General features: G+C 43.1%; 1 protein-coding gene across 2 annotated transcripts; it reads right to left on the reverse strand.

Moving 5' to 3' along the window:
* Nucleotides 1-340: 340 nt before the first annotated feature.
* Nucleotides 341-27990, reverse strand: Etf1 (eukaryotic translation termination factor 1). Of its 2 annotated transcripts, XM_021150407.3 has the most exons (11): nt 27845-27990; nt 27580-27683; nt 10206-10381; nt 9765-9904; nt 6159-6297; nt 5787-5977; nt 5399-5528; nt 4216-4371; nt 3766-3830; nt 2203-2350; nt 341-1297 (listed from the first exon to the last, which is right to left on the reverse strand). In XM_021150407.3, the coding sequence occupies exons 2-11, from the start codon at nt 27663-27665 to the stop codon at nt 1215-1217; spliced, it is 1314 nt and encodes a 437-aa protein (XP_021006066.1). In that variant the 5' UTR covers nt 27666-27683; nt 27845-27990; the 3' UTR covers nt 341-1214. The 2 variants fall into 2 exon arrangements, with proteins under 2 accessions (XP_021006066.1, XP_085689845.1); XM_085833719.1 differs by lacking the exons at nt 27580-27683; nt 27845-27990 and adding an exon at nt 27453-27547.
* Between the last annotated feature and the right edge of the window lie 10 nt (nt 27991-28000).

Genomic DNA, 28000 nt, shown 5'->3' on the forward strand with positions numbered 1-28000 from the left:
TCAGGCCAACTTCCGGCTCTAACATGGTTTATAGTCCATGGTGCCAGCAGCCGTGTCCTGCCCTCCCCACCCTGCCCTCCCCACCCGCCCCGCCTCCATACTTTCTCATCTGAGAGGTGCTTGTAGATCCCACTTTTGGAAACAGATGCTCCAGCCCCACCAGGGGTTTGAGATACATGCACGGTCATACGTGTCTTGTCTGTCGTTCCCGTGAAAAAAATCTTGCAGTTCATTTGAAAACAAAAAAATAAAATCAAAACATTCACATAATCTCATGCTATCCAACACAAGGAGACACCACCACCTCCCCTTACCAAGAATAGATCCAAGCAAAATCATCTTTGAATTTTTTTTTTTTTTTGGTTCCACTTAAGTTGCATGTTTTATTTCTCCCAATCCCAGCAATAGCACAGAAGCCCCATCGGGTCCATCCCAGACTGGTTTCTAGTAGGCTGAGATTACAGGGAGCCTCAGTAACGCTAATGGCACAGAGGGCTCCCAAATGCCAGGCACAACTGTGCCTCCACACTGGTGACTGCCCAGAGTGCCCTGGCCCCGGTGTGTTGGCACTCAGTCTGACTTTGCAACGCAACCTGCACCTTTGAAAGGGACAGTCTGGGAGTGGGAAGTGTGAGGGAGTGAAGTTCAAACTGCCTCCTGTCAGCTCACCCTTTCAACATTAAACAGAGACCAAGAGAGAAACAGTTCCAATATTTCACATATATTTCTTCTTGTGCAGTCTAAGCCGAGAATGCCATGTAAATGGGTCACTGCGAAATGCAGCAATTTAGTTATTCTCCGATCAAAGGAAGAAACAAACCAGTATGACCTCACGTCTACTAACTTTTGAAGGTTTACAGCAGTTAAAGTATTTTGCTTCTATGTATGAAGGTTAAAAAAATCATTTTTTCATAAAATACAAGAGCAACCAATTTTACCATCAAGTAAAAGTAAAAACTGGGATTCTTTTTAAATGAGTCCACAGTTGCCTTTAGAGACTTAGTTGTCGGCTGCTGCGCTGACACCACGACAAACCAAAGTGTAGGGTTGGGTCTGGTTTTGTTTCACTTTTCTTTTCAGTATCCAATGCTCACGGATTAAGTTCTGGAAATGCTCCAATTGTAAGGCAGGGATCTGTTGGACTCCACCACGGGTATGCTCCTTGGGTTGAATGCTGGAGGGTGAGGCACGGTTGCCGGACCCATGTCGACTACCTAGTAGTCATCAAGGTCAAAAAATTCATCATCTCCTCCTTGGTACTCCATTCCCTGGAAATCTACTCGGTACCGCAAGATACCTGGAGAAACAAAGCAGAAAGAATAACTCTTAAAGCAGAAAGGGGCTGCTCTCACAGGAGAAGCCCACCCTCCTCCAGAATTATAGTTGTAAAAATTAGCCCCAGGAATGGTAGCTAATATAAACCTTAGTACCCAGGAAGCCAAGGCACAAGAACTGCCAGTGCTTGAGGCCAGTTTGGGTGGCACACTCAACCCCAGGCTAGCCTCCCACCCTCCAAGAAAAAACCCACAAAGGGGAGGGGAGAAAACTCAGTGAATTCCAGCGCATGTGCTAAGCCTGACGACCCAAGTTTCATTCCTGGAACCCACATAATGGAAAGTCTCCCAGTTATCTCGTGACTGCTGAATGCTTGTAGGCACAGAACAACAACACTCTCCAAAACAAAACACAGGCCCGGCAAGATGGTTCTGCAGGTAAAGGCACTTGCTGCCCCAGCTGACTCTTCAGGACCCACATGGAGGAAGGAGAGAAGCAATCCTGCAAGCCGTCTTCTGATCGCCACATGCATACATGGCACTCTTGTGCCCACATAACACATACACCACCAAGTCATAGAGATTAAATACATTATGTTCATGCATGAAAAAATGGGTCGTGGCACACGCTTTCAGCACTCTGGAGGCGGAGGCAGAGGCGGGTAGCTCTCTCTCTGAGTTCGAGGGAAACCTGATCTACAAAGTGAGTTCCAGGATAGCTAGGGTTCCACAGAGAAACCCTGCCGCAAATAAAGAAACAAATAAAATGCTAATAGAAAACATTAAAAACAACCAAGAACTGGTCCAAAACTAAGGAATGTGGCATCACACGCTGACCCACCCACCTCTTCCAAGTAGAGAGGGCCTATGTCACTAAGTAACCCTGAAAGGTTAGCCAAGATGACCCTGGTCTGAGCCTGCTACTCACCTCCAATTCCACCAAATCCTTTCACAAACTGTGATCCTTCTTGTGACTTATCTGTGACAATTTCTAGTGTAGCTCCAAATTTTTTATAGTTGTTAGCAAACCATTCCAAGAGAGGCATGCTTTCTATCAGTTCGTGTTCCTGTCCAGTCTACAGGGCACATGACACAGAAACAATGGGATTAGATACACCGCTTAGTATACCCCCAGTGTCCACCATCACCCATCCTCTTCACCATTTTGAGTATTGTAATTGCACAAAACTAAGCATAGCTACCAGTTCTTGGTAACATAACTGAAACGGTAGATAAACTGATTATTCATTATTTCCCTGCAGGGTGTGGGCTCAGCAACAAAACGTTAAACCATTCCTGGTTGTCAACTTGATTCCTGTGGCTGATTCCAGAAACTAGGCTGTTGTAGTTTCTCATTATTCCTCAGCCCAGAAGAAACATACACAACAGGACAGCCTAAATATTAAGTACACCACACAGATGCCTGTGCCCACGAACTGAAGTTACAGAGGGCTGTGGGCTCCCATGTAGACGCTATGATCCAAACCTGGGGCCCCTGCAAGAACAAGTGCTCTCAGCCGCTGAGCATGTCTTTAGCCTTGTTTTCCAAGTGTCCAGTGCTGTGTGCATATGGGAGTGTGCATGCCATAAGGCATCATGCAACGGTCAGAAGACAACTTGCTTAAGTCAGTTCTCAGGCTTGGTCATCTCACCATCCTAATTCAGAATTTAAGGCAGCCACCATTCATACCTGTCTTGTTTAGAAAGGTAGCATTCACTTTAAGCTATGGTGATGTATTTAAACCTAGCTAAGTGCAAAGGAAAATAAAATGCAAAACAAAACAAAACCCAAAACAAAGCAAGCCAGGCATTGGTGGTTCAAGCTTTTAATCCCAGTATCTGGGAAGGAGAAGCAGGCGTATATCTGAGTTCAAGGTAAGCCTGCTTACAGAGTGAGTTCCAGGACAGCCAGGGCTACACAGAGAAACCCTGCCTCAAAACTCCCACCTCCTCCAAGCTAATAAAGCAACCAGGTCTTAGACTCAGAGCGGGGACAGTGCTACTCAAATTAAATTTCTGCTATTTCAAGGATAACAGTGTTTTGCTGATATCCCCCCCACCCACCCCCCTTTACGAGACAAGGTTTCTCTGTATAGCCCTGACTGCCCTGGAACTCGCTGTGTAGACCAGACTGGCCTCAAACTCAGAGATCTGCCTCCCAAGTATTGGGATCAAAGGCATGCGTCACCACTGCTCGGCATTTTCCTGATTTCTTAACTTACTTTTAGTGATAGGGTCTTATGTAGTTCCAGATGGCCTTGAACCCACAGAGGGCCTGCGTCACTCTCACTCAGTGTATTTGGCTACTTTATTTAGTCTATAATAACCTTGATCCTACCCTCCTTGTATCCAGATCAGTGTGTGGCAGTGAGACACTCTCCCCTTCCATGGCTGTCTAACTAGAATAAAGCTTTGTTCCCCAGAGCTGACACTGTTAGCAGTGTTTAGCACTCAAGCTTTCTGTTATCACCAAGCAAAGAAAACTACACACCTCTTTGTCTGTGAAGTGAGATTTATCCTTCTCTTGTTCTGGAGTTAAATAGAGAATTTTCTCCTCTGTAATATTAAAAGTTAAAAACAAAAACATTAGCCTGGCTCACAAAGTACCAAGAGACATAAGCTATGCAGGAGATCAGATAAGAAAAGGACTCCTGGACTAACTCTACCAAGCCTTCCCACAAACATCTCAGCACACCAAGTACCTGGGACTCCGCTCTATTAAAAAAAAAACCAAAGCCATTGAAGATATAGCCCCATATTCTTGGCTAATTTAACTATGAACAGGCATTACATAGCTAGGGTGGGATGGGGTGCGGTAGTGGGGGCAGCAACAAGACACAAGACACTTATAACTGTGTCTGAATCCAAGGATTTCTGAACAGAGAAATGTAACAGACAGCAACAATCTTTTCTTCTTTTTATTTATTTATTTATTTTTTACCTTCTGTGCCTTGGCAATGAAGAACGTATCTCATTATATCCAGATTTTCATAGACTATTAGAATTTCTACAGCTCCCATTTCCAAAGCCTTTAGTGTATCTTCAACTCCAAAACAGTACTTGCCCGTGTCCTGGCTAATTTCATCAAAGTATCGTCCTGTGGGTTAGGGACGTAAGAATAAAATATATGGTGGCTCTTGGTTTCCACAAACTTAACCAACTGTGGATCAAATATATTTAGAAAAATAAGCACAACATGCCAACGTGTAATGTGGAGCAAGGCTTGTGATGTCTGTATCTGCATGGAACATGCATAGACCTTTACCTATCTTCTTAATCCAAATGATAGCAGACTATTATTAATGTATATTTACAACATGCTAGGTATTACAAATAATTAACAGATAATTTAAAGTACATGGGAGGGTGTGCTTAGGTTATATACACTACACACTTCTATTAGAGCCCTTCACAGTTTTGGATTTTGGTATTCACAAAGTTTGAAATCATTTCCACCAGTCCTGATTGCTAAATATTAAAGAGGATTCTACTTTCAGTCCCAGGCTTAGCAGCTGATGCACCAGAGCCTGTCCTAGTGCCTAGGTCTATGCTGCCTTGGGACCATGAACAGGCATACATATCCCTGGCCTTGAGTGAAGGCCCAGGTCACAGGGTCAAGGAGACTGAAGGCTCCTGGGTCACCTGCCTAGGTTTTCCCCAGTTGCCCTTTTCTATGCCCCTTCCTTTGAGGGTGGTGCTGTACTTGAGAGGCCAACACAGTGTGAACTCTATAAGCCCAGGGAGTGAACGCTGGGCAAGCACTGTGTCAACTGAACCATTTCCCCAGTAGCCCCTATTCCCACCCCAGAGCCTCACTCTGAAAATCAGGCCACCGGGAACTCATGGCAATACAACCATTGTAGCTTCCTGGGTTATAGAGGTATATGCCATTTGTGTCCATTTTTCTCAGTAAAAATGTTTAATTTTCCATTCTTTTACTCTTTATTTTAGTTTTGTTTGGGACAAGAGTCTCATACAGCCAGGGTGGCCTAACTACTGTGGCTAAGAATGATCCTAAACTCTTGATCGAACCCGTACCCAGCCCTTTCTTTTATACCTTCTCAGTGTCACGCATACACACCAAAAACATTTCACAGACAAAAATAGTAGCATTTCACCAATACCTATTAATTTCTTCTCTTGAATGAACTTCACGTTGGAGAGAACTTCAGTAGATAATTCAATAGCTTGGTTGAATCCATTTTCACCACCATAGGATATATCAACTAATTTTAAAACTTTAGATTGCAACCTCTGACACAAACAGAAACAAAAGCATTAGGACCTCAAATATTTTACTGAAACCCCACTCTTAAAAAAAAAATGTTCTTGGATCCCCCACGAGCTAGAGTTCTAGGCATTTGTGAGCCATGTAATATGGGTGCTGGGATCTCCAGCCACCATTTTTAACCTAGGGAATTTATGGCTAGGAAGGCCAACACGTGCACCACGGACTGAGAATGGGCGTATCTCCCACATAGACCCTTGCCTCGGCAGTTCCCTTTCTCTTACCTGGTCAAACATGTCAGATTGACTTAGTTCAGTTTTAAAGTCAGCTGATCCAGCTAAAACCAAACCAGCCACATTCACTTTGTCTCCAGAAATAAACAGCTGCACAGCAGTCTCGGCTACTTTCCGAACATAGTTATGTCTCTTTTCCATTCTTAAACGGGCAAAACGCAAGGCTGATTGACCTCCTCTGCCTTTGACACAAAAGTGGTGGGAAATGGGTAACTATTAAGGAAGTACAACATGCCTTATGAAGCACAACAGAATAACCAGTCCCACTAACCACCGCCTCCGGAACTGTCTGCACAATGCGCTTATTTATTCAGTGACTACCGCAACAGACAAGCCAAAGAACCCGAGCAGCCCTCTACATACCGTGTTTCTTTGGGAGATCCACAGTGAACTTGTGCAGGACTTCTCTGGTGTTTCCTTGGAGCGTGCCAAAAAGAGCACCACTTCCGTCTATTACAATAAAACCAAACTTGCTGTCATCTGAAAGTAACGCTGTAAGAGCCTGAAAGACAAACACAAGCAGGCACAATGAACGCCAATGCTTAGTTAACACCGTGGTATTATCAACACTATGGGGGTAATGTGTGAAATGTGATGCTCACTAGCTGCTGCTTTCCACTGTGCAGGGAAGGATTTGTTGTTTACAGTTACAGGGTTAGTTCTAGAGAGAAGATGGTGGGGACAGTTCATACTACACAACTAAAAGCAGTTACAGTTTTTTTTTTTAATTTTAAATTTATTTATGTACATGAGTGCCCTGTCTTCATACACAAGAGGGCATCAGATTCCATTATAGGTGGTTGTGAGCCTCCATGGAGTTTCTGGAAATTGAATTTGGGACCTCTGAAAAAGCAACTAGTGCTCTTAACCTGCTGAGCCATCTCTCCAGCACCACAGTTACAGTTCTTATCTGCATTTTACCACAGTAATAACAGGAAGAAACTAGACAACCCAAAACATATACTTGGGTAGGCAAGATTTCTCAGCAATTAAAGGTGCCCAGTGATTTTACACCTGATCCCCAGAACCAACGTGGGAGGACAGAATCAATTCCACAAAGTTGTCCTGACCTCCACAGGCCACAGGGTCTGTCCCCCTTGCCATGCCCTGCCCCCACCACCCACTACATACACAAACCACAAAACTTAAGGTGTAAACAGTGCCATTCCATAACTCCAGCACCTGGGAAGCAGACATCAGAGAATTTCAACTTCAAAGCTAACCCACACTGCATAGTTAGAGCCCATCTTCAAAGTCAATCAACCAACTACAAAATAACTACCAACCAACCTACCAAAATGTCAGCAGAAAATTAGTCTCCACTTTCTCATTTTCATCATTTAATTTAGATAGATGGTATGTAAAGTATAACATCTAAATTAAAGATCACATTTAAAATTTTGATTATTGTTTTACTAGCATAGTGCTCTGAAATGTACCCAGGGGGACTCTTGCACTGTGAGACAGTGTCACTTGCAGCCAATTTAACTTTCTGTTACTATCAATGACCTCAGCATTATTAGATAGTACTATCAAGGTAAAATAATTTTGCAAGTTAATTCTATAGTAACAATTAAAGGAAAACAGTTAAGTGTCTTAAAAAGAAAAAAACTCACTGCGCTCAATTTGAAAGAGCATGGGGTTTCTCTGTGTAGCCCTGGCTATCCTGGAACTCACTCTGTAGCCCAGGCTAGCCTTGAACTCAGATATAGATCCACTTGCCTCTGCTTCTCAGTACTGGGATTAAAGGCATGCACCACCATCACTCAACTAGTCTTAAAGAATTTTATTTTCCTAACAGTGTCTCTCCTGAGAGGCACAGAAGCAGCCCTGGGATTTACAGAGACACATCTTCTGTGATAGGTTGAGACCTAACTAAGGCCTGAAATATCATTAATTGCCATATTGTCTCTTTAGATCTTTTTTTTTTTTTTTTTTTTCCGAGACAGGGTTTCTCTGCATAGCCCTGGCTGTCCTGGAACTCACTTTGTAGACCAGGCTGGCTTCAAACTCAGAAATCCACCTGCCTCTGCCTCCCAAGTGCTGGGATTAAAGGCGTGTGCCACCACACCCGGCGTCTCTTTAGATCTTAAGAAATTATTCATTACTTTTCTTTCTTTCTCTTTTTCTTTTTTGTTTTTTCGAGACAGGGTTTCTCTGTGTAGCCCTGCCTGTCCTGGAACTCACTCTGTAGACCAGGCTGGCCTTGAACTCAGAAATTCACCTGTCTCTGCCTCCCAAGTGCTGGGATTAAAGGCGTGCGACACCACTGCCTGGCTTATTCATTACTTTTTAACCAAGAAATAAGAAACTTTAACTCCAGCATGGTAATATGCCTATAATATCAGCACTTGGGAAGCAGAGGCATGAGAACTGAATCCAAATGCGAGTGTAGGCCAGACAGCTAGACTATCTTAATCAAAGGAGTCAGGCATAGTGGGATTCACTTGTAACTCCAAGCACTCAGGTGGAGCCAAAGGATCAGAAATCCAAGGTCATCTTTGGTTATAAATTTGAGAACCGCCTGTCTCAACAAAATAAACTCCAACAGGGGCTGAGGAGTGGCTTGGTAGGTAAGGTGCTTGCTATGTATAAGGACCTTAGTTTGGAGTCCCAGTATCCATGTAAAACACTGGGTATCGGGGAATGCTGGGTGCTGGGGGTAGCTGAGTCTACACCCTTAGCTCTACTAATCATTTTAGCGATTACTGGGAGAAAAGTAAAAACCATTTATGCTAATGTAATAGCTGAGCCAAAGCCAGACAATACAGCCACGAGGTACTTTTTAAAACAGAATGATCCAAAATCTGCTTTTTGTTTCTTTGTTTATTAAAAAGAAGTTGATAGAAGCAAATTGCTAACAGCAGAAGAGGCCTCTGCCAGGGCACTAGAAGCTAAGGAAAACTAAGCTAGATTTCCATACTGTTACCCATGATTCAACTGGAATTGGTCTTCCTGTCAAGTAAGCAAAACCACTCACTGTAAACTGTGGACAAATGTCAGCTCTAATCCCACTGCAGAGGTTTGTCTAAGAGTTGATGAAAGGCAAGAGACTAAAGTGGGAGTCAGCTGTGAATTCCTGATTGCTTACTGTTGACTGATTTAGGTCAATCTAATGAGGTTTCTTTTCCACTATTAATGTTCATCATAGTTTGCCCTGTCACTCAGGGTTTATAAGAACAGGAAAAGAGAAGAACCTGTCACTAAATGCATTTTATTTGCTTATTTGCAATGATTTGTGAGCTTAGTGCTAAAGATGCAAAAACTATAGACAAATGTCACTGGTCACAGAGAGGCAATCAAAATCAGCCAATTACCTGCCTCTCATCAAGTTATCCAAATCCAACTTTCCACCTTCCTCAAATACCATGATGAGTAGTATAATAAACATATATTATTTTGAAAATATTCATGATGGCCAGTTAGAGGTGGCACACATTTTTAATCCTAGCAGCTGGGAGGCAGAAGGCAGGCAGATAGATACCCGAGTTCAAGGCCGGCCTGGTCTACAGAGTGAGTCCCACTGGCCGGGGCCACACAGAGAAAGCATGTTAAAAACCAAAAACCAAAACCAAAACAAACAAAAGCAGTTGTGATGAAGGATGCTCATAATCCAAGAACTTCAGAGATAGAGGCAGGAGGATCAGGAATTCAAAGCTAGCTTCTGTAACATGGACCTTGTCCATGGTTGGTTGGTTGGGTGAATACCCAAACCACCAATCCACCAAAAAAAGGGAGAGGAAAAAATACCTATGTAAAAGGTTACACCAACTCATAAACACACAGACCACAGAGTACTCAATAGCAAAGTGGAAAACAGTACATACACACGCTACCACAGTCCTAAAATGGACAGAGCGTAGCATTCACTATGGCAAGTAGAGCAGCAGTGGCCCACGGCTGGGAAGTGAGAGGAGGAGAGCTAATGGGCCCTGGCTTTGGCCTACAACGCTCTGTGCTCACACTTACCTCTGTATGAAACTTATTGTCGCACAAATACAATGATGTATTAATTGGTTTGAAAGGTTCAAAGTCAATGTTAACTTTCTTTTCCTTTCCTTCTTCTGTTACAATTGTTCCACAGTAAACAACCAGACCATTTGGAGGTACTGCAAAGAACATAAACAACTTCTTTAATTATTCCTACAGCCATAATTTAAATAAAACAGAAACTCTTAAAGACTCATAGGCAAAATCCTCATCCTTATTGTAAAGTTTCCTGAGATGGTTCAATAGGACTTATTCCTTAAGTACAGCAAATAGTACTGAGCATTCAATGGGGGCGGGAAAGAAGAGAGAGAGAGAGCGAGAGTGAGCGAGAGCATGAGCCTGCTAGAGCTGGCAGCTGGCTGAAGTCACAGCAGGAAAGCCAGTGAGGACAGAGTGACAGAGCGAGAGGGAGAGGCTTACCTTTGTTATAAAGTTTGAGTCTCTGTTGTACAGATGTGATGGCTCCGAGGACTGAAAGGCGGTTTACTCGTGACTTAATGTTAGATGCAGTTCCAAACTCGTCTGCTAACATTTTTGCCACTCGTGAAATCTGGTCTTTGGGAGGAATGATCAGCGATATCATGCTCGTGCCATTGCTGGAGAAAGAATGCACACAAGCTTAAGTTCATGTTTACCGCTGGTAAAATAAGATACGGTGAGACATTCATAGAACACAAGTACAAGAAAGTACAAGAAAGGTAGCAGCTACTTTAGCACATCGTCCAAAGAAAGCCTAACAAGAGCCAGCGACAGCTCAGATTTTAACACTGACATTAGCCATGTAACGAAGGCCCGCAAAGGGACAGCCAGGAAAACTATCTCAGTCTCAAGGGTGGCAAGAGAAGGTTGCTGGAGGACACCAATAAGCTGGAATTTGGCAAGAAATGAAGTCTGTAAACAGCAGAGGATGAGATGCTGGTGGCTCTTTGGGAGAAGCTACATCAGGACCAAGAAACAAATCTCCCAAAGTCTAGACAAATATTCCAGTTGATATTGATTACGCCTTTCTGAAAATCCTCAAATACTAATTCAGCATACCAAGTACTTTCTTGACAGGAGAGTAATGCAACCCACAAATATCCCAGTTATGAAACAATTTGTAACTCAAGAATGTATTTTTTGCCTTTTTTTTTTTTTTTTAGATAGGGTTTTTCCAGACTACAAAGATCCATCCTCCTGCCCCTCAACGTGCTGGGTTAAAGGGGCATGTCAACAAGAATGTGTTTTCATTACATTGATAGAATTAAACTTCTTTTTGTCAGAGAAACACAGGGGCTGAAGATAGCTGGGTAACTAAGAGCACTTGCTTCTCAGTCATGAAGACCTCAAGTTGGGATCCCAGAACCCTTGCAACAAGCCAGGTGGTCTGCACATGCCCAGTATGTGCAGACCAGAAAGTCTATCACACACACACATGTGCAAACACAAATTTCTAAAAGAGCAATACACAAAAGCCTGATTAAGTATTCAGTTAAGCCGGGGTGGTGGCGCACGCCTTTAATCCCAGCACTTGGGAGGCAGAGGCAGGCGGATTTTGAGGCCAGCCTGGTCTACAAAGTGAGTTCCAGGACAGCCAGGGCCATACAGAGAATCCCTGTCTCAACACCCCCACCCCAAAGTATCCAGTTAAGTATCCAAACAAATTCAAATATCTAGAACCAAAAGATGAGACTGAAGTATAACCCACGGAGAATATCACCTCTTTAACCTGTACTTCCAAGATAGGTATCATTAGCTGCAGTCTAAGAAACACCTGGTTTCAATATTTCTAGTTGTTTTTGCCTAGCAAGCACGAGGTCACAGGTTCAAACTCTAACATGAGGGAGTAGGGCAGGGCAAGTACCAGCAGCAATATAAACCAGTTTTGTAAGTTGGAAAGAGTTCTGAAGGCTGGTTTAAAATGTGAATATACTCATCTTTAATGCCCTCTACATCAAGTTGGTTAAAGTTGAAGCCTCAGCAGGTAAAGGCACCTGGTCCACCCTGTAGTCTTAGCACTAGGGAGGTAGAAACAGGATCCCCAGAGCTCACAGGTTCAAGTGGAGATTGTCTCACAACATGAGATGTCAAGTAATAGAAGAAAAATAGCTGTCTATGACCTCTAGTTTCCACACATGCACATACACACAGGACATGCCTGAGTGTACCATACACAAAATTAACATATAAGATAAGAGACTATGTCTGAGAACCACGTGGTACAGATTTCTGTGACAATTATGTAGAGCATGCAAATAACTCAGCATTCAACAACAAAACCACAATCCAAATTAAAAACCAACAAAGACCAGGCACAGATCATCTGGTCTACACAGTGAGTCCCAGGCCTGCCCAAGGCTTATACAAATAAACAACACCAACAAAAGCTAGCAAAGGACATAGGTCAGTGGTAGAGTGTTTGCCAACCAAGCACAAAGCGTAGGTTCAATCACCAATACACACTCTAAACAAAATAAAACTGCGCAAAGGCCTTGAAGAGACAATTTTGGAAAGATCATAGAAAGAGGTAGTACTTGGGTCAGCTGTGGGTTCCCTATCTGGAAGATAAAACTGTGTATTGCATCTCCTTGAAAAGTTTTGTCACACAAGAGAAGGAAAGATGACTCGGTGACTATAGAACACTTGTTCTTGCAGAGGATCCAGATTGGCTCAGTTGTCAGCATCCACGCTGCAGCCCACAACTGTCTGTAACTCCAGTCAACTGAGACCTGATACCTTCTTCTGGCTTTAGTGGGTACTACAAGTATATGGTGCACTAACATACATGCTGGCAAACACTGCCCTGAGAGTGTTCAGTGTTGACCTCTGATCTCCATATACACAAGTGACCCTCCCCCCTTTAAAAAAGAGAGGAGAGGGGCTAGAGAGATGGCTCAGCAGTTAAGTGCACTGACTGCTCTTCGAAAGGTCCTGAGTTCAAATCCCAGCAACCACATGGTGGCTTCACAACCACCTGTAATGAGATCTGATGCCCTCTTCTGGGCAGTTTGAAGACAGCTACAGCACACGTACATATAATAAATAAATCTTAAAAAAAAAAAAAAAAAAGGGAGAGGAGACAGGATGTAGGAAAACAAAACCTCAATACTGTTATAAGTGTAAAATGGGATGATTGCAACTGGTAGTATGGGTCAGTGGGTAAAAAGTACTGCCAAGCCGGGCGTGGTGGCGCACGCCTTTAATCCCAACACTCGGGAGGCAGAGGCAGGCGGATTTCTGAGTTCGAGGCCAGCCTGGTTTACAGAGTGAGTTCCAGGACAGCCAAAGCTACACAGAGAAACCCTGTCTCGAAAAACCAAAAAAAAAAAAAAAAAAGTACTGCCAAGTCTGATGACCTGAGTTTGATTCCTGGGTCTCATATCTCACATGTACAAAGATTAAACACCTTTAGCTTGTCCTCTTACCTCCACATGTATGTGCCCACACACATAATTAAAACACATTTTAAAAGATTGTATGGTAGATATACAAGTGTAAACTATAGCAAATAAAATCAATCATAAATGACCACTACTGTCTAATTAGCTCTATGTACATGAAATATTCAGAAAACAATCTAACAGCTAGGGAGATGCCATAGAATGTCAAGGACCCTGACTATGAAAGTGAAGGTAGTTGGAACCATGCATGCATTATGTCTTCTCTGTTCCTGGCTGTAGACATGATTAGCTGCACCAAGAAGTTCCTGCCTCGTAGACTTTCCTACAACATTGGGCCACAGCCTGGAGCTGCTGCTCAAGTAAATTCCTGCTCCCCAAGCTGCTTTCTGTCAGTGTTTTATCACTGCAACACACAACTAGGACAGAACCCTGGGGGAAAACATTCAGCGAGTTACATCTTTTAAAGAAAGGGGGTATATTTTGTGGTATGTAAATTATATTTAATAATAAAAAAAGTCAGGTGGTGGTGGTGCATGCCCTCAGGAGGCAGAGGCAAGTGGGATCTCTATGAGTTTGAGGCCATCCTGGTCTATAAAATGAGTTCTAGAACAACCAGAGCTATACAGAAAAATCTTGTCTCAAAAACAAACGAACAAAATCAGTTAGGGGCTAGGACATAGCTTAACTGATAAGAGTGTTTGCTGTGCATGCATGGAACCCTGGGCTCAATCTCCAGCACTTCTATAATATAAGCACTGGGAAACAGACGCATCATAAGTTGAAACCAGTCATTATTGCTGCATGTGCTCCTGCATACAACCCCAATGAAACTCATTGTGACGGATGGACAGACCAACATACACACACATGTACAAGTGCACTAGTTGGGAAAGGAGCAGATTGGGGGGAAAAAACAAGAAAAGGTGAGGAGGTATGGTGGTTTGAGTAAGATGTCCACCATAGTTTCAGGCATTTGAACGCCCCTGTTGGTGGCATTGTCTGGGAGATATGACATTGCTGGGAGAAATATTGTCACCGAGAACATGGAAGCTTCAAAGACTGCAGCTATTCCCAGTTTGCTCTGCTTCTTGCTTGTGGTGGGAGATGTGAGTGCTCAGCCGATTCCACTCCACGATGGTCTTAACCTTTTAGAACCATAAGTAAACCCAAAGGAACACCCGCTTCAGTGGTGTTTTATCAGAATAGAAAAGTAACTAAACCATAGGGATAAATGACTGTAATGTACACATACGAAAACGCGTAAAACTCATTTTATATAATTCACGTGTACTTAAAGATCAGAAGCTAGAGACATGGCCCTGCAGTTAAAAGCTCTGCCTGTTCTTCCAAAGGAAGGTTAACTATTAGCAATCACCTGTAATCCCATTCATACGGCATCTGAGGCCACTAGGCATACATGAGGTGCAAGGACAGGGACACACACTCCCTCATACATGTAAAACAAGCCAAAGATCAGCCCTAATTTTAAGGCTAAAAAAGCAGATAATTATTAGTGTCACGGGAATGGGTGGGGTCAAATAAACATGAATGAAGATACTTTCAGAAACATGTGGACCACACCCCTGCTACTGAGCCTATAGATTCACAGACGCCTTAAGTCAGGGCTTGTTTGTTTTAAAAACTGCGGGGTACACAAATGCACGTGTGTGTGTGTGGGGGGGGGGGGGGGCAAGAACAACTTTTGCAGAGAAAATTATTATTTTTAAGTACACAAGCCTGTCTTGTGTATAACTGAATGCCTGGCGCCTCAGAGGCTAGAAAAGGGTACTAAATCCCCCTGGAACCTACGATCTCTCTGAGAAATATCAGTGTTCTTAACTGTTGAGCCAGCACTCTAGCCCCACACCAGTCAGTTTTGTTTTTTGTTTTTTTTTTTTTTGTATTTACGAGACAGGGTTTCTCTGTGTAGCCCTGGCTGGCCTCGAACTCTGCCTCTGCCTCCTGAGTGCTGGGACTAAAGGCATGCGCCACCACGCCTGGCCAGACGGGTCAGTTTTAGTACAAACTTTTTGTTTTGTTTTCTTCTGAACAATTCTCAAGGAGGCATATGCCTGGAATCTGTAGGGACCACAGGCATTCTCATAAAAGGGCCTGGTTCTGAGTCAGCACTGAGATGGACCTGACATGGGTGATGTTAGAAGTAGACTGAGAAGCACTCTGAGCACAGAGAATGACGTCACAGGAACCCAGACCTAAAGGACTGGAAAACCTAAAGCTAAATGAAGGGAATGTTGGAGCAAACTAAGTGAACCCAAGGAGCAAAATGCCTCAAAGCCAGATAATGCTGTGCACAACAGAGAAATGACCTTGAGATAAACTGCTATTTACTTTCAGGAAGATGGGTTAAGATGATAAACATTAAGCAATGCTGCAGTGAGAACAGCAGGGCAACCCTACAGGCACACCCGCTTAACCTTCCAGAGAAGATAAAGCAAGGAAACACATTTAGTGATGGGATGTGATCTAGTTCCTGGAATCCACTGCTTAGGTTTCAGAAGCAGGGCTCAGAGCATGGAGATATGTGCCCTAATCCCATCACACAGGAGACAGAGAAAGACAGATCTGTAACCCTGCGGCCGTGGGATGCAGACAGGGCTACCAGGACTTGCTAGCTGCCAGTCTAGCTCTAGGTTAGTGAGACATCCTGCCTTTTCACCCAAAGATATCCATGTCCATCTCATTCTGACCCACCAAATTTTAGGAATAAAACTACCTTTCACTAGTTTCCATGTATAACTCTCTCTATTCTGTAGAAGGAAACCTTAAGTTTCTGAACTTACCTTTGTAAGACACTTGACTAGAGTTGAAATCCAGATTAAAAACATGCCTTAGGGGGGCCATGGTGGTGCACGATGCCTGTATAGCAGTACTCTAAAGGCTTAGGACGTAATGGTTCAGACTATCAGAGTTGCTGACAGAGTAAAGCGCCCTGCCAGGGAGTTTTGGAACAGATACACCCATTTACTCCACAAGCAGCCAAAGCTGTTAGACCAGTTTGTGTAAACACAATAAAATCTCAAGGATACTGAATATTTCATGTTCATGTACAACAAATATCTATTACGAGGACAGTGAGAGGGGGGCTGGAAAGATTGCTCAGTGGTTAAAAGTACTGACTGCTCCTCCAGAGGTCCTGAGTTCAATTCTCAACAACCACAAGGTGGCTCACTACCATCTGTAATAAAATCTGGTGTGTGTGTGTGTGTGAAGACAGGGACAGTATACTCACATAAAGTTAAATAAATCTTTAAAAAAAAAAAAAGAGAGACTGAGAAATAAAACCCTTGCATCAGAGGGCTCGTAGCTCAGCGATAAAGTACTTGTTTAGCATATACAAGGTCCTTAGTTAGATCACCAGACACTAGGAAAAAGACAATGTTCTCACTAGAGAAGCTAACTGCAAGTACAGTGTATTCTCACTGTCACCGCATCCTCATCCCTGAGACAGGGCTCACTGTCACCACGGCTGGCCTGGAGCTTCACTCAGCTCTGCCCCCCTTGGGCTCCCCAGTGCTGGGAATTAAGCGTGTAAACTACTTGGGTCAGCTTGCTTTTTCTAATTCTAATAGTCCTCTTTTTCATCTTCTCTGCTGTCATTATATATCCTTTCCCAAATCACAAACCCTAAATAAGAGGGGGGACTGGAGATAACTTGGCAGTTAAGAATAATGGATGCTCTTCTTCCAGAAGACCTGGGGTTTGAGTTCAACCATCCACATGGTGAATCTCTCATGGTGGCCAGTTCCAAGGGATATGATGCCCTTTCTGGACTCCAAGGTCACCAGACATTTGCACGATGCTCAAACACCTACACACATAAAGTAAATATAATGGAAGTTACTAATTAAAGGAGAGTCAGAGTGAATACACAGCACTTGGGAGGATAGCACAAAAACAGCTCAAGCCAGCCTGGGCTACATGGCCAAACTGTGCCTCAAAACCAAAACAAATAAATGAAAAGGAAAGAAGTAGGAAAAGAGGCAGTATAAAGGCTGGGGAGATAGATCATGGAGTCAGACAAGCTCTCTCTCCACAAGCATGGTGATCTGCACTCCATCTTCTGCACCCACGTGACAATGTATGCCCCAAACCCCAGAACTGAGCGTGGGGAAGAGACAGGGGATCCCTGGAGCTTCTTGACCAGCCAGCTGGTGGGGAGGTGGCTCATGGATGGAAACACTCCCCCTATGGGCTGGAGGACTGAGTTTTGAATCTCCAGAACCCATGTAAAAAGAAAAACAACACTCCTCTAGTGAGATGAAAAGCAGACTGGAGAATTCCCATAAGCTACATAAACAGGAAGCCAAGCAACAAACAAAGCCCTTCTCCAACAAGGTGGAACTGTCACACCTGATAGTGTCCTCTACCTACACATGCACACATGTACCCCACACAGAGGAAAAGGACAAAGAAGATTAGAAAAAAGTCATTAGACAGCATGCTTGAGTTTGCAGTGCATGCCTATAATCCCACATTTTAGAAGACAAGAGTCAGGAGGATGGCCATACGTTTGAGGCCAGTGTGGTTTATATTCAGTTTCAGGGTAGCTAGGAACAAAGTAAGACCCTGTCTCAACACATGAACCAATGAGATCGTTCATCAGGTAATGAACACTCCAATCCCTGGAAGCCACATGACAGGAGAGAACAGACTTGTTTTGACCCCCACCCCACCCTTCACCACAACAATAAATTAATGTAATTTTTTAAAAAGGCCAGTGAATCATGTTGTACAGCAATGACTAATACACAGATCTTAAAAACTTCAAGGTAGACATAAGAAACAAGCTATGACATAGAACAACGCCAAAGCTTACAAGGTCCCCTGCCATGCTCATCAGGGTACTTTCCATTATCAAAGAATTCTCTTCAATGATTTACCCAGAGGATTAACTTCTAGGAGACACAGAAGAAAAACTTGTAAATGGAGTAGATACACAGAGCAAATACAACCAGGTCAAACTAAAGCAGCAAAGAAAACTCAGAAAGGAAATATTTAAACAGCCAGTAGCTTTCCCTTTCCTCACTCAAGAACTGCCGACAGGGAAGTTTCTCTACCTAGGGCAATACCCCAATGCTACCTACTGGAATATTCCACCAGGAAGCAGAAGAAGCTGGAATCTTTTCCTAATCTTCTCAAAACAATGAGATACAAGGAGTCAGTGATAGATGGATCACAGTCAGTGCTCTAGGGGGGAACTAGGAATGAAAACCCTTCTTGTGACCCATGTGGAAGCATTTTGAAATAAGGCAGAAGTCACAATTCTCCCATTAATTGTCTTTTTAATATACACTTTCATCAAGATTTCCATCACCAGATGTTCATGAAAAAGAGAGCTGGAGTAAGAGCTCTGGCTGCTCTTCCAGAAGACCAGGGCTCCATTTCCAGCACCTGCATGGTGGCCCACAACTGTCTGTAATTCTCGTTTGAGGGGCTCTGATACCCTCTTCTGGTCTCTGTAAGCATATATATGTTGCATAAGACACAACACCCATAACTTAAAACTAAAAATTAAAAGAACAAGCATGTTGGCTAGGCATGGAGGTGCACACCTTTAATCCCAGCACTCAGAGGCAATCTGAGGCCAGCCTGGTCTACACAGTGAGTTCCCAGGCAGCCAGGGCTACAGAGTGAGATCGTGTCTGAAAATAAACAAAAAACAAGGGTAGTGTGTATAAACAGGAAGACAGATTTGAAATGAGAAGATGGGAAGAAACTGAAAGGACCTCTGAATTTGCCTGGCATTAGACAACTAAATATTCTCTGTACTTCAGTTTTGTCCATGGAATGCCATTAGTAGCTTCTTGTTTCACTAGCAGGTTTGTTATGGGGTTAAAAGGCATGCTAGTTACTTATCTTTGAAAAAGTAGTTTTAATTATTTAACTCCAATTCTTGGGAATTTAATACCTTCGCTTGACTTCTAAGGGCTCCTAAACATATGTGTCTCACACATACATAAACATGGGCCACACATACAAACTTGGACATACATACATACATAAAATAAACTTTTTAAAATCAGGGCCAGGACATAACTTTTTAGCCTGTGCTTGGTAAGCACAGCAACTAAGAAATGTGCCTCGCCTCTAACAACGCCCTAACCTCCGCATCACCTCTCCAGCCCCACTCTTAATTCTTAAATACATGATCTTAAATTCTAGGTAGGCATACATGCAAACACTCTGCTACTATTTCAGTTCCTGAGGTCAGTATCAACAATTAACCAACACCAAGCCTTTGCACTCAATTTGAGGCTACTTTGCTTTTAATCAAAAATGCATGCTAGGGGCTGAAAAGGCGGCTCAGTCATTAAGACCAAGTACTACTCTCCCAGGGGGTCTGAGTTTAAGGCCTAATATCCAAATCAGGTAGCTCACAACCCCCCATACTTCCTGTAACTCACCTGACTCCTTGTCTCTTTGAGCACTTGCACATGTGCAAACACACACACACACACTCTATTAGACTACATTAATAAAACTAGCCAACAAAAAACAATGAATTGGGGGGCCCAAGAATGTAGTTCAGTGTAAAAGCACTTGTCTAACATTACAGGTTTTGGGGCTACAGGTCTTTCCAATACCACATAGTTTTAGTAACTAGTTCAATCCCCAGGATAAAACAAGAATGAACCACACCAGCTATGAGGTAAATACCGAGAAGACTGTCAGTTTCAGAGATCTTATGTCAAAACAATGAAACATCACAATGACAACTATAAAACTGCAGTCATAACCTTACCATGTCAAAGATTCACTATCAGCCATGTAATATGACACTAATGCCCAAGCCAACTTTTCTACAATGTCTTGAACATGCTAAACAAGCAAAAAGTAATCTGTCTCTCCTGAGAAAAGGTCTCACTGCTCAGACTGGTCTTGAACTGGTGATCCTCCTGATTGGCTTCCCTACTACTGGAGATTACAAGGCCAGGCTTCCTTATCACTTGGCTTACAAAGTAACAACCTTTGTGAAAAACAGGATCTTAACTGCTTAGCCATCTCTCCAGCCCCTCAAAGTAACACTAAAAACAAACAATCTGCCTTGCTAAGATACTTTCTAACTTTTGTCTAAGTAGTTACATAATTATTCTCCAGCCTGCAATAACTCCTTAAACTACTATGTTACTCTGTACTTAACATGGGACTGAAAATGGTTTGTGTCACCATTCCAGGGATGGCTAGCAGACCAGGTTCTCATTTTAAACAAACAAACAAACAAACAGACAAATAAACAAACTAAACACAAAGGGAGGGGGGAGAGAGAAAAAAAAAACAAACTAAACAAACAACAAAAAAACTTTTAGTCTTGTGGTGGTGGCACACACCTTTAATTCCAGTACTTAGGAGGCAGAAGCAGGCTGATCTCTGTAGCCTAGTCTACGAAGTGAGTTCTAGAACAGCCAGGGATACACAGAGAATGAATCCTTCCTTCCAAATACATTTTTTTTAGCCAGGTATAGGGATGCACCTGATTTCTCAGCTCTTGGGAGGCAGAGGCGGGTGAATCTGCCTGGTGTACTGAGTGAGTACTGGGAAAGCTAATGCTACACAGAGAGACCATGTCTCAAAAACAAAATAAAACGTTTTAAACTAGGGGAAAAAAAGATAGACCATCAAAGAAGACACCTATAATCCTGGCACATGGGAGGCTGAGGCAGAAGGATTGTGGAGAACTCAAGACTAGTCTGGACAACAAAGCAAAATCCTGTTTCTAAACGCCAAACATGGACCAATAGCCCCACCAGGTTATCTGTATAGCAAGAATGAATGGTCAGGAATCCCAAAATGCCAAGCCCACTTAACAAAATAGGAAGGGCTACAATAAGACAGTAGCCAAGGGTCCAAAGTATACCATATGGCAACAATAAAGCCTGTTAGAGGCAGACTCGCCAAACTCCTGGTGCCTGAGTGGGAAGTCACACATAATTTCTAACCTGATAGAAAAGAGCTTCGAACCCTTCAACCCCCTTGCTCCCTTTTTAAGATAGCAGGCTGCTAAAGAATGAAAAGACACCTACAGAATGTATCCTAGGAGAAGATTCTATTCTGAGATTCCTGGATAATAGGCCAGACTTGAAATCGTTGCTGGAAATGGTCAACTGGACAGACCCGGTAATGGGCAGGCAAAAATTTTCTTCCCAACCTTCAAGCAGAATCCAAACCATTAAAAACCCTGCTATAAAGCTAATAATTTAAGCAAGTATCTTACCATAACTGGCAATGCAACAATACCCTCAACTTCTAAGTTCAAAGAAAAATATTCCTCCCGTTAAAGGATCCAATTGGTCTATGTGGTATGGTAGGGAAAGGACTGGACAAATCTTACTACAGTCTGCCTTTTTTTTTTTTTTTTTTTTTGGTTATTTGAGGCAGGGTTTCTCTGTGTAGCCCTGGCTGTCCTGGAACTCACTTTGTAGACCAGGCTGGTCTCGAACTCAGAAATCCGCCTGCCTCAGCCTAGTGAGCACTGGGATTAATGGCGTGCGCCACCACGCCGGGCACTACAGTCTGCCTTAAATGTATTCTAACACTGTACTCTTGCTCTCTGAGGAGTCTGTCTAAAGAGTTTTCTTTCCTTGGGAGAATAACTACATCTCCTACCACAATGTGAAGTCTGCCAAGGCTTGAAACTCAAAGAATGCTTGCTTGTTCTTTAGATCCACAGAACATAGGACACTTGTCCAGAATACTACAGCTGTTCAGATTAGTTCTGAATTAAGATGTGTGGAAGGGTATCCAAGGAAGATGACCACATCCTATTATGGATGCTCTCATCAACCCCTTTCCTCTTTGCCCACATCTCTCTAGATGCATGCGGAGGACAGAGGTTAACAATGGTTTTTCTCAATTGCTCTCTACCATATTTTTTTGAGACTGTTTCTTGCTGAGCCTGGAATTCAATCGGCGAGCAAGGCCCATACTCTCCTGTTTCTAGGCCCCCAGTTCTAGGGGTAAGCTAGCATACTCAGCTTTTATGTGGGAGCTACAGCCCTCAAGTTTGTAAGTACTTTTACTAACCGAACTATTTTACTAGTCTCCTAATATTTTTTTCTTCAGTGCTCAGTGTATGCTAGGCAACTGCTTGACCATTAACTTTATTCTGAACCCCATCTCTCTGTTCTCACCTCTTAATACAATGCTCCATTAGGTTATCTCTATTTTCTGGTAGGACAAAGTAAAGGATTGAACCCAGGACCTTGAACATGCTAGTCAAGTACTATACCCGAGTGACAGTACAACTGCTTTTTATATTTTGAGTCAGGATGTCATTTAGTTACCCAGGCACACTTTGAACATACAACAACCTCCTGCCTCAGCTTCACAGGTAGCTAAATTACTCCTGTGCCATTAGACCTATTCCTTTGAAGATATTTCTAAAGGACCAATGTGTAAGTAACAGGAAAGCACTGACATTTGCAGCCAGGAATAGTGGCACATGCTTATAATACCAAAGAATAGTCAGTGGAGGTAAACTTAGGCTACACAGCAAGAGTCACTATATGAGAAATACAGTGTTAGACATTTTATCCCTCATTATGCCAAACATTACTACCAATTCAAGATTTCTATGCATAAAAATCAAACCTTAAAAGAATAGCCCTAACAGACCCCTGTAGTTTGTTTCATACTCACCTCTTCCCCGGTCGTAAATATTCTAATTATTGATTCTTGTAAGAATTTTTTAAAAAGAGATGGCAGTGTGGCACACAAGCTAAGGGATGAATTAAAACCCCCTTTCAGAGGCTGAGTCTTTAATGCTTTAGGTAGCTATAGGAAAGCCCATGAGACAAGCTAGGAGTACAAAGTGAGCGAGATCCTTTCTTATCCCCAAAAGTCTGAGGGCTGAGGTTTGTGGCTTAGAAACAGGGTGTCTGCTAGATGGACAGGCCCTAAGTTCAACCCTTTGTATCAAAACCAGTATTGTTAAAAATGGCTTGGAATGTTCACTCAGTGGTAGTCCTTGTTTGCAACCCTGAGTTCAATCTCTAATATCCTTCCTCAAACATATTTGCAAATGCAGGGCATACAAAACTGGAAAGGAGGAGGGAGGGGTGGAGAGAGGAATGATGAAAAAGAATGACTGTAAGGTTATCACTTTGAGAACTTTCTGCTTGGAGGAAGTGCTGAAAACCATACACACTACCACTGTAACTATTACAAAGCTAGATCCCTAGCCCAGTTACAACCACCCTGTCAAAAACTATAAAAAGCTACTTTCTTACAGACTTCTCTGAAAGCCTACACCACTTTCTGAGTGAATCTTACTTTCTTTTGAGTAACACATTCTCTTTACCCTAATGCTTAAACCTTATTAAACTATCTTTAAAACCCCCTTTTAAAAGAATTTTAAAAAACATTGAGGAAATAAAGTAAAAACAAAACTTCCTGAAATTCACTAGTTTGAAAATGTTCCTTTTTTTCTTCCAGGGAGAGTAGGAGAAAAATGTGTGAGAACAGTCTCCTGTAGTCAACTGACCTTGAACTAAGGGCCATTCCTTTTTCAGCAGCTAGAGTGATGCTGGTCATGATGACTCATACCTATAATCTCTGCTCTTGGGAAATGGAGGCAGGAAGATCAAGAGTTCAAGCCCAGCCCAGAATAAAGGAGACCTTATCTCAAAAAGAAAACCGAAAAGGCCTAGTAATGTCCATCTGCTCTAAGTTCCTTATTTGAAACCAACTGCGGTTCAACTCACATGGTCCTAGATCCATTTTGGCTATGTACATATTTTTCCTTATAAGCCAACTTTGGAGACTATACCAAGAGTAACCATAAACAAAGAGATAAATCAAACAGTTGATTGTGAAGGGAAATATATATACATATATGAATGAAAACTGGCTCATTATCCTACCAGTACACACACACACCATACTCATCCTCATTTAAATGACAACAAAGCAGGCACAGTGGAGCCAACTTAAACCACATGCTATGAGACAGGGATGCTATGAGAACAGAGTTCTCCCTTTAGTACTCTAGCCTTTGCAGACAGATGCCATTTCACAAACAATACAGCCTGCTGGCTCAGAATAAATTTTAAGATTGGTCTTGCAGCCTGGCGGTGGCAGTGCACGCCCTTAATTCCAATGCTAGGGAAGCAGGCAAGGCCAGCCTGATCTACAGAGTAAGTTCCAGGACAGGCAGGGCCACACAGATTAACTGTCTCAAAAAAAGGCAAACAACAACAGACTAGTCTTGGAGATTTTGGAGAACACGAAATACAGCACAGCAGTTCACAAATTAGGGTCTGCATATATTCGGATTACTATACAATTACACACGTGGACACCAAAGCCTAGAACAGCCGATCATAGGTCAAATAGACCTCTGCAGTTAATCTCATCTTTTTTTACACCATGTCATTCAAGACAGTAGGTTATCTAAAATCTCAGCCTCATTTACTTTGGGTATCAAATGGTGATGTTTATTGTTGTAAATAATAAATGACAATGTATTACTCCAAAGTGTCTATGACTAAATGCTCAATAAATAATTTTGTGGTTACCTAATCCTGTCAATGTGTTTTAACTATTGAGTCCATTTCGTGGGTAGTTCTTTTAAAACTGTACTACATTTGGTTATATACCAAATGATAACCACACACTGACTGAGTAACTTCAGAATTACTTATTCTGGCAAACTTTAAAATTAGTGTTTAGGGTAGGTGCCGTGATGACACATATCCGCAGCTCTCTATGAGCTGGAGGCCATTCTGGGCTATATATTGAATTCCAGGCCAGCGAAGGCTACAGTGAGAATCTGACTCAAAAAACAAAATGAAACAAACAAAAAACCCCTAGCCCCAGAACTTGACTTAAGGTAGGAGAAAGTGGACTCCCCAAAGTTGGCCATGCATATACAAAAAGAAGAGGAATCAAAGTTAATGGGACAGAGGGAGGCAGACCCACATCCTCATCTAGCTCACAAGTTCCTTTCCATTTCAGAAACAACTCTAGGCACCCATCACTACGTCTGTCCTGTGCTACCTGCACCTGACAACATGCATTTGTCTTCTACTGAAGCCCAACTGCAACACCAACACTGGCGCATATGGATCCATTTGCCACGCAATTTGTCTTTAAGTTCATCACAAGCATCCTAATAATACTTTAGTATTAGCCAGGCGCCTTGGGGACATAAGCAGACCAGGAGGGCAAACCAGTTTCAGCCAGCCACATGAGGTGGAGGCCTTTAAAAAAAAAAATCATTATTATTTTTTGGTATAAATCACTATGAAAACATAAAGTCTAACACAACTCAGAATGAAAAATTAAATCTTGCCATTGTAGTAAGAAATAAAGTTCCGAGCCACATACAATAAACTTTGATTCCCTGACTAACACCAGAAAAGGACAGGCCTTTAATTACCATGTGCTCAGGGTGTAACTGAATCCTCGAAAAATTAAGCAAAGCACAACAAAATTGTTTAGAATTCCTAGAATACACTATTTTAGACAGTGTAATCCTTCAAACTTTACTGAACTTTTCTAAGTTTCCAAAGGCTTTTAAGAGAGCTTTAAAACTTCTAGTTGGGAACTATGGTAGGAACAAATAAATCTGAGAATGAATTTGTTCATCAAGCAGGAGAAATATATATCACTTAGCAAGCAGTGTTCTCTTCAATGTTACCTCACCCAGACAAATTAGTAAGGAATTCAGAGAATGCATTGTATCCACATTCTAATCCAGGAAACTCCCTAAGAAAGCACCCAGAAAACCTACAGGTTCAATTTCAACTTGTAACAGTGTTAACAGCAGTAATTCATAAGTGTCAATACCAAACAGAAAGCTTCAAGTAACAACAGAAGACAGCCTACGGAAACAAAAGTACCTGGCTAATTCTAGGCATCACAAAGAACAACTACCTCTATTAACAACACTCATGATATATTTTTACATTGGGATTTTTATTTCCATTCTACCACATGGTACCGGTTCCTATTAGGAAGTCTTTATATTCAAGATAAAAAAAAAAAACTCTAAGAAATAATCATAATAATAATAAAAAAAATCTACCTCCAACTCAAGTTTTTACAATCATCAAAGGAATGAGCAACACACCAAATATGTCCAAACTTCCAGAAGTCTAATCCCAAACAGAAATTAATGTTCCCCACTTATTAAGAATGAAACTCCACCACTTTAAAACCATGCACTAAGAGGAACCAACCGGAATCCACTTAAAAAAGTTAATGAGCGTAGTGCTAAGGTGGTCAAGGTATCAGTGTCAACCCACACATCAGTGACAAACTCGGGCTGAAAACCAGAATGTATGGTGTGTGTGTGCTGACAGTGAATTTCCACAGGGCATCTGAGGAGCGTCACTCTGTTATAAGAATGCTCTGAGCACAGGAATACACAACGTTCCACTTTTAGGGTGAGGACACCCCAAGTACTAAAAAGTGTCTGTAACTGGGAAAACAACCACACATAGCAACACATGGAAGGAACACAAATACCTCTGGCACACTCTCACACAAAACAAACATATGGCTACTTTCAACCTAGCTTACACACCTAGGGACACACCTACAACTTCTTAGAAACACTTAAGAGACTCACTTATGAAAACTTAAGAAAGCTCACTTTTAGTCAGTTTTAAGCACTGTTACTCCATCAGGCAACTGGAGAGTGATTTTTTCCCAAGAAGTTCCACAGAAAAGCCATCGGGGATTTTACTACCTGGATTTCTCTGGACTATGTCCATAACAGACAAAACACCACCACTCCATCCCGCACACGCTGGCATTTTCGGTTTATAGGCGGGTCTTGGAACAGCTAAACCCAGGAAGCTCCCGGTAATTAGAAAACTTAGGGCAAGTCATCTTCGGAGAAATCTAAGACCCAGAAAAATAAAGGGGAGCCAAGAAGAAGATCTCTTTTGGTCAATTCTCTTTTTACACCCTATTAAAAACTTCACCCACACAGGACTTGTAAGTCCAAGTGGGGGAGGCCATTTTAATGAGGCCTGGTTGGAGGAACGTGAAGCGAGAGGAAATCAGGGTAGAGCGTTCGGAAAGGAACGCCAAGTACTTTCCCCTAACAGCACCCAAGTTGGGTGGCAGCACCAGGAGCCCGAAAAGTGAGGAGCTGGATTTAAAGGCCCGAGAGGAACACAAAAGTAGTAGTGGCTTTATCCGGAGAGGGGGCCGAGCGATCTGAGCCGTGGGAGCCAGAGGCTCATTACCACCAAGAGGAGTAAGGACTTCTTTCCCGGCCAGCCGCGCCGACCCTCGCCCTCCAGTCAGAGGCTACTACCCAGAGGTCCAGAAGGCGGGAGTTGGCTAGTGCCGGGTTCTCCTCATCCGGCCATGCGGCGCGGGGGCGGCCATCCTGAGGGGTCCGGGATCCAAGAGGGCACGGGGGTGCCGGACGCGGCGCTCACCCGCGGGCCGCCTCCAAGCTCTTAATGAGCTTCTTGATCTTCCAGATCTCCACGTTCCTATCGGCAGCACTGGGGTCGTCCGCCATCTTCTCGCCTCCTCCTCCCTAGAGCGGCCCGGCGGGGCCGGGAGACACCAAGACCACAGAGTTAGCGCCGCCGCTGGGGCAGAGCGGCCCCCTTCTTCGCCACCCCCCGAGCCGCCCTCCTCTCCCCGCCCCGACGGCCCGCCGCACAAGGGCGCCGGCCTTCCCTACGCCCGCTTTACCTAAGGGCCCAGTCCTGGGCGGCAGCGGCTGCTCCTCCCCGGCGGCGGCTCCGCGGCGGCGGCGGCTCTGACGTAGGACACCGGCTCCCTCTCTCCAGGCAGCTGCATGTGTTGCAATCCGCTCACATGGGGCCTCTGATCTCACTTCCTCCGCCA

This window comes from Mus caroli, unplaced genomic scaffold, assembly GCF_978045245.1.
Source record: "Mus caroli unplaced genomic scaffold, Mus_caroli_1 scaffold_19, whole genome shotgun sequence".
Taxonomy (NCBI): domain Eukaryota; kingdom Metazoa; phylum Chordata; class Mammalia; order Rodentia; family Muridae; genus Mus; species Mus caroli.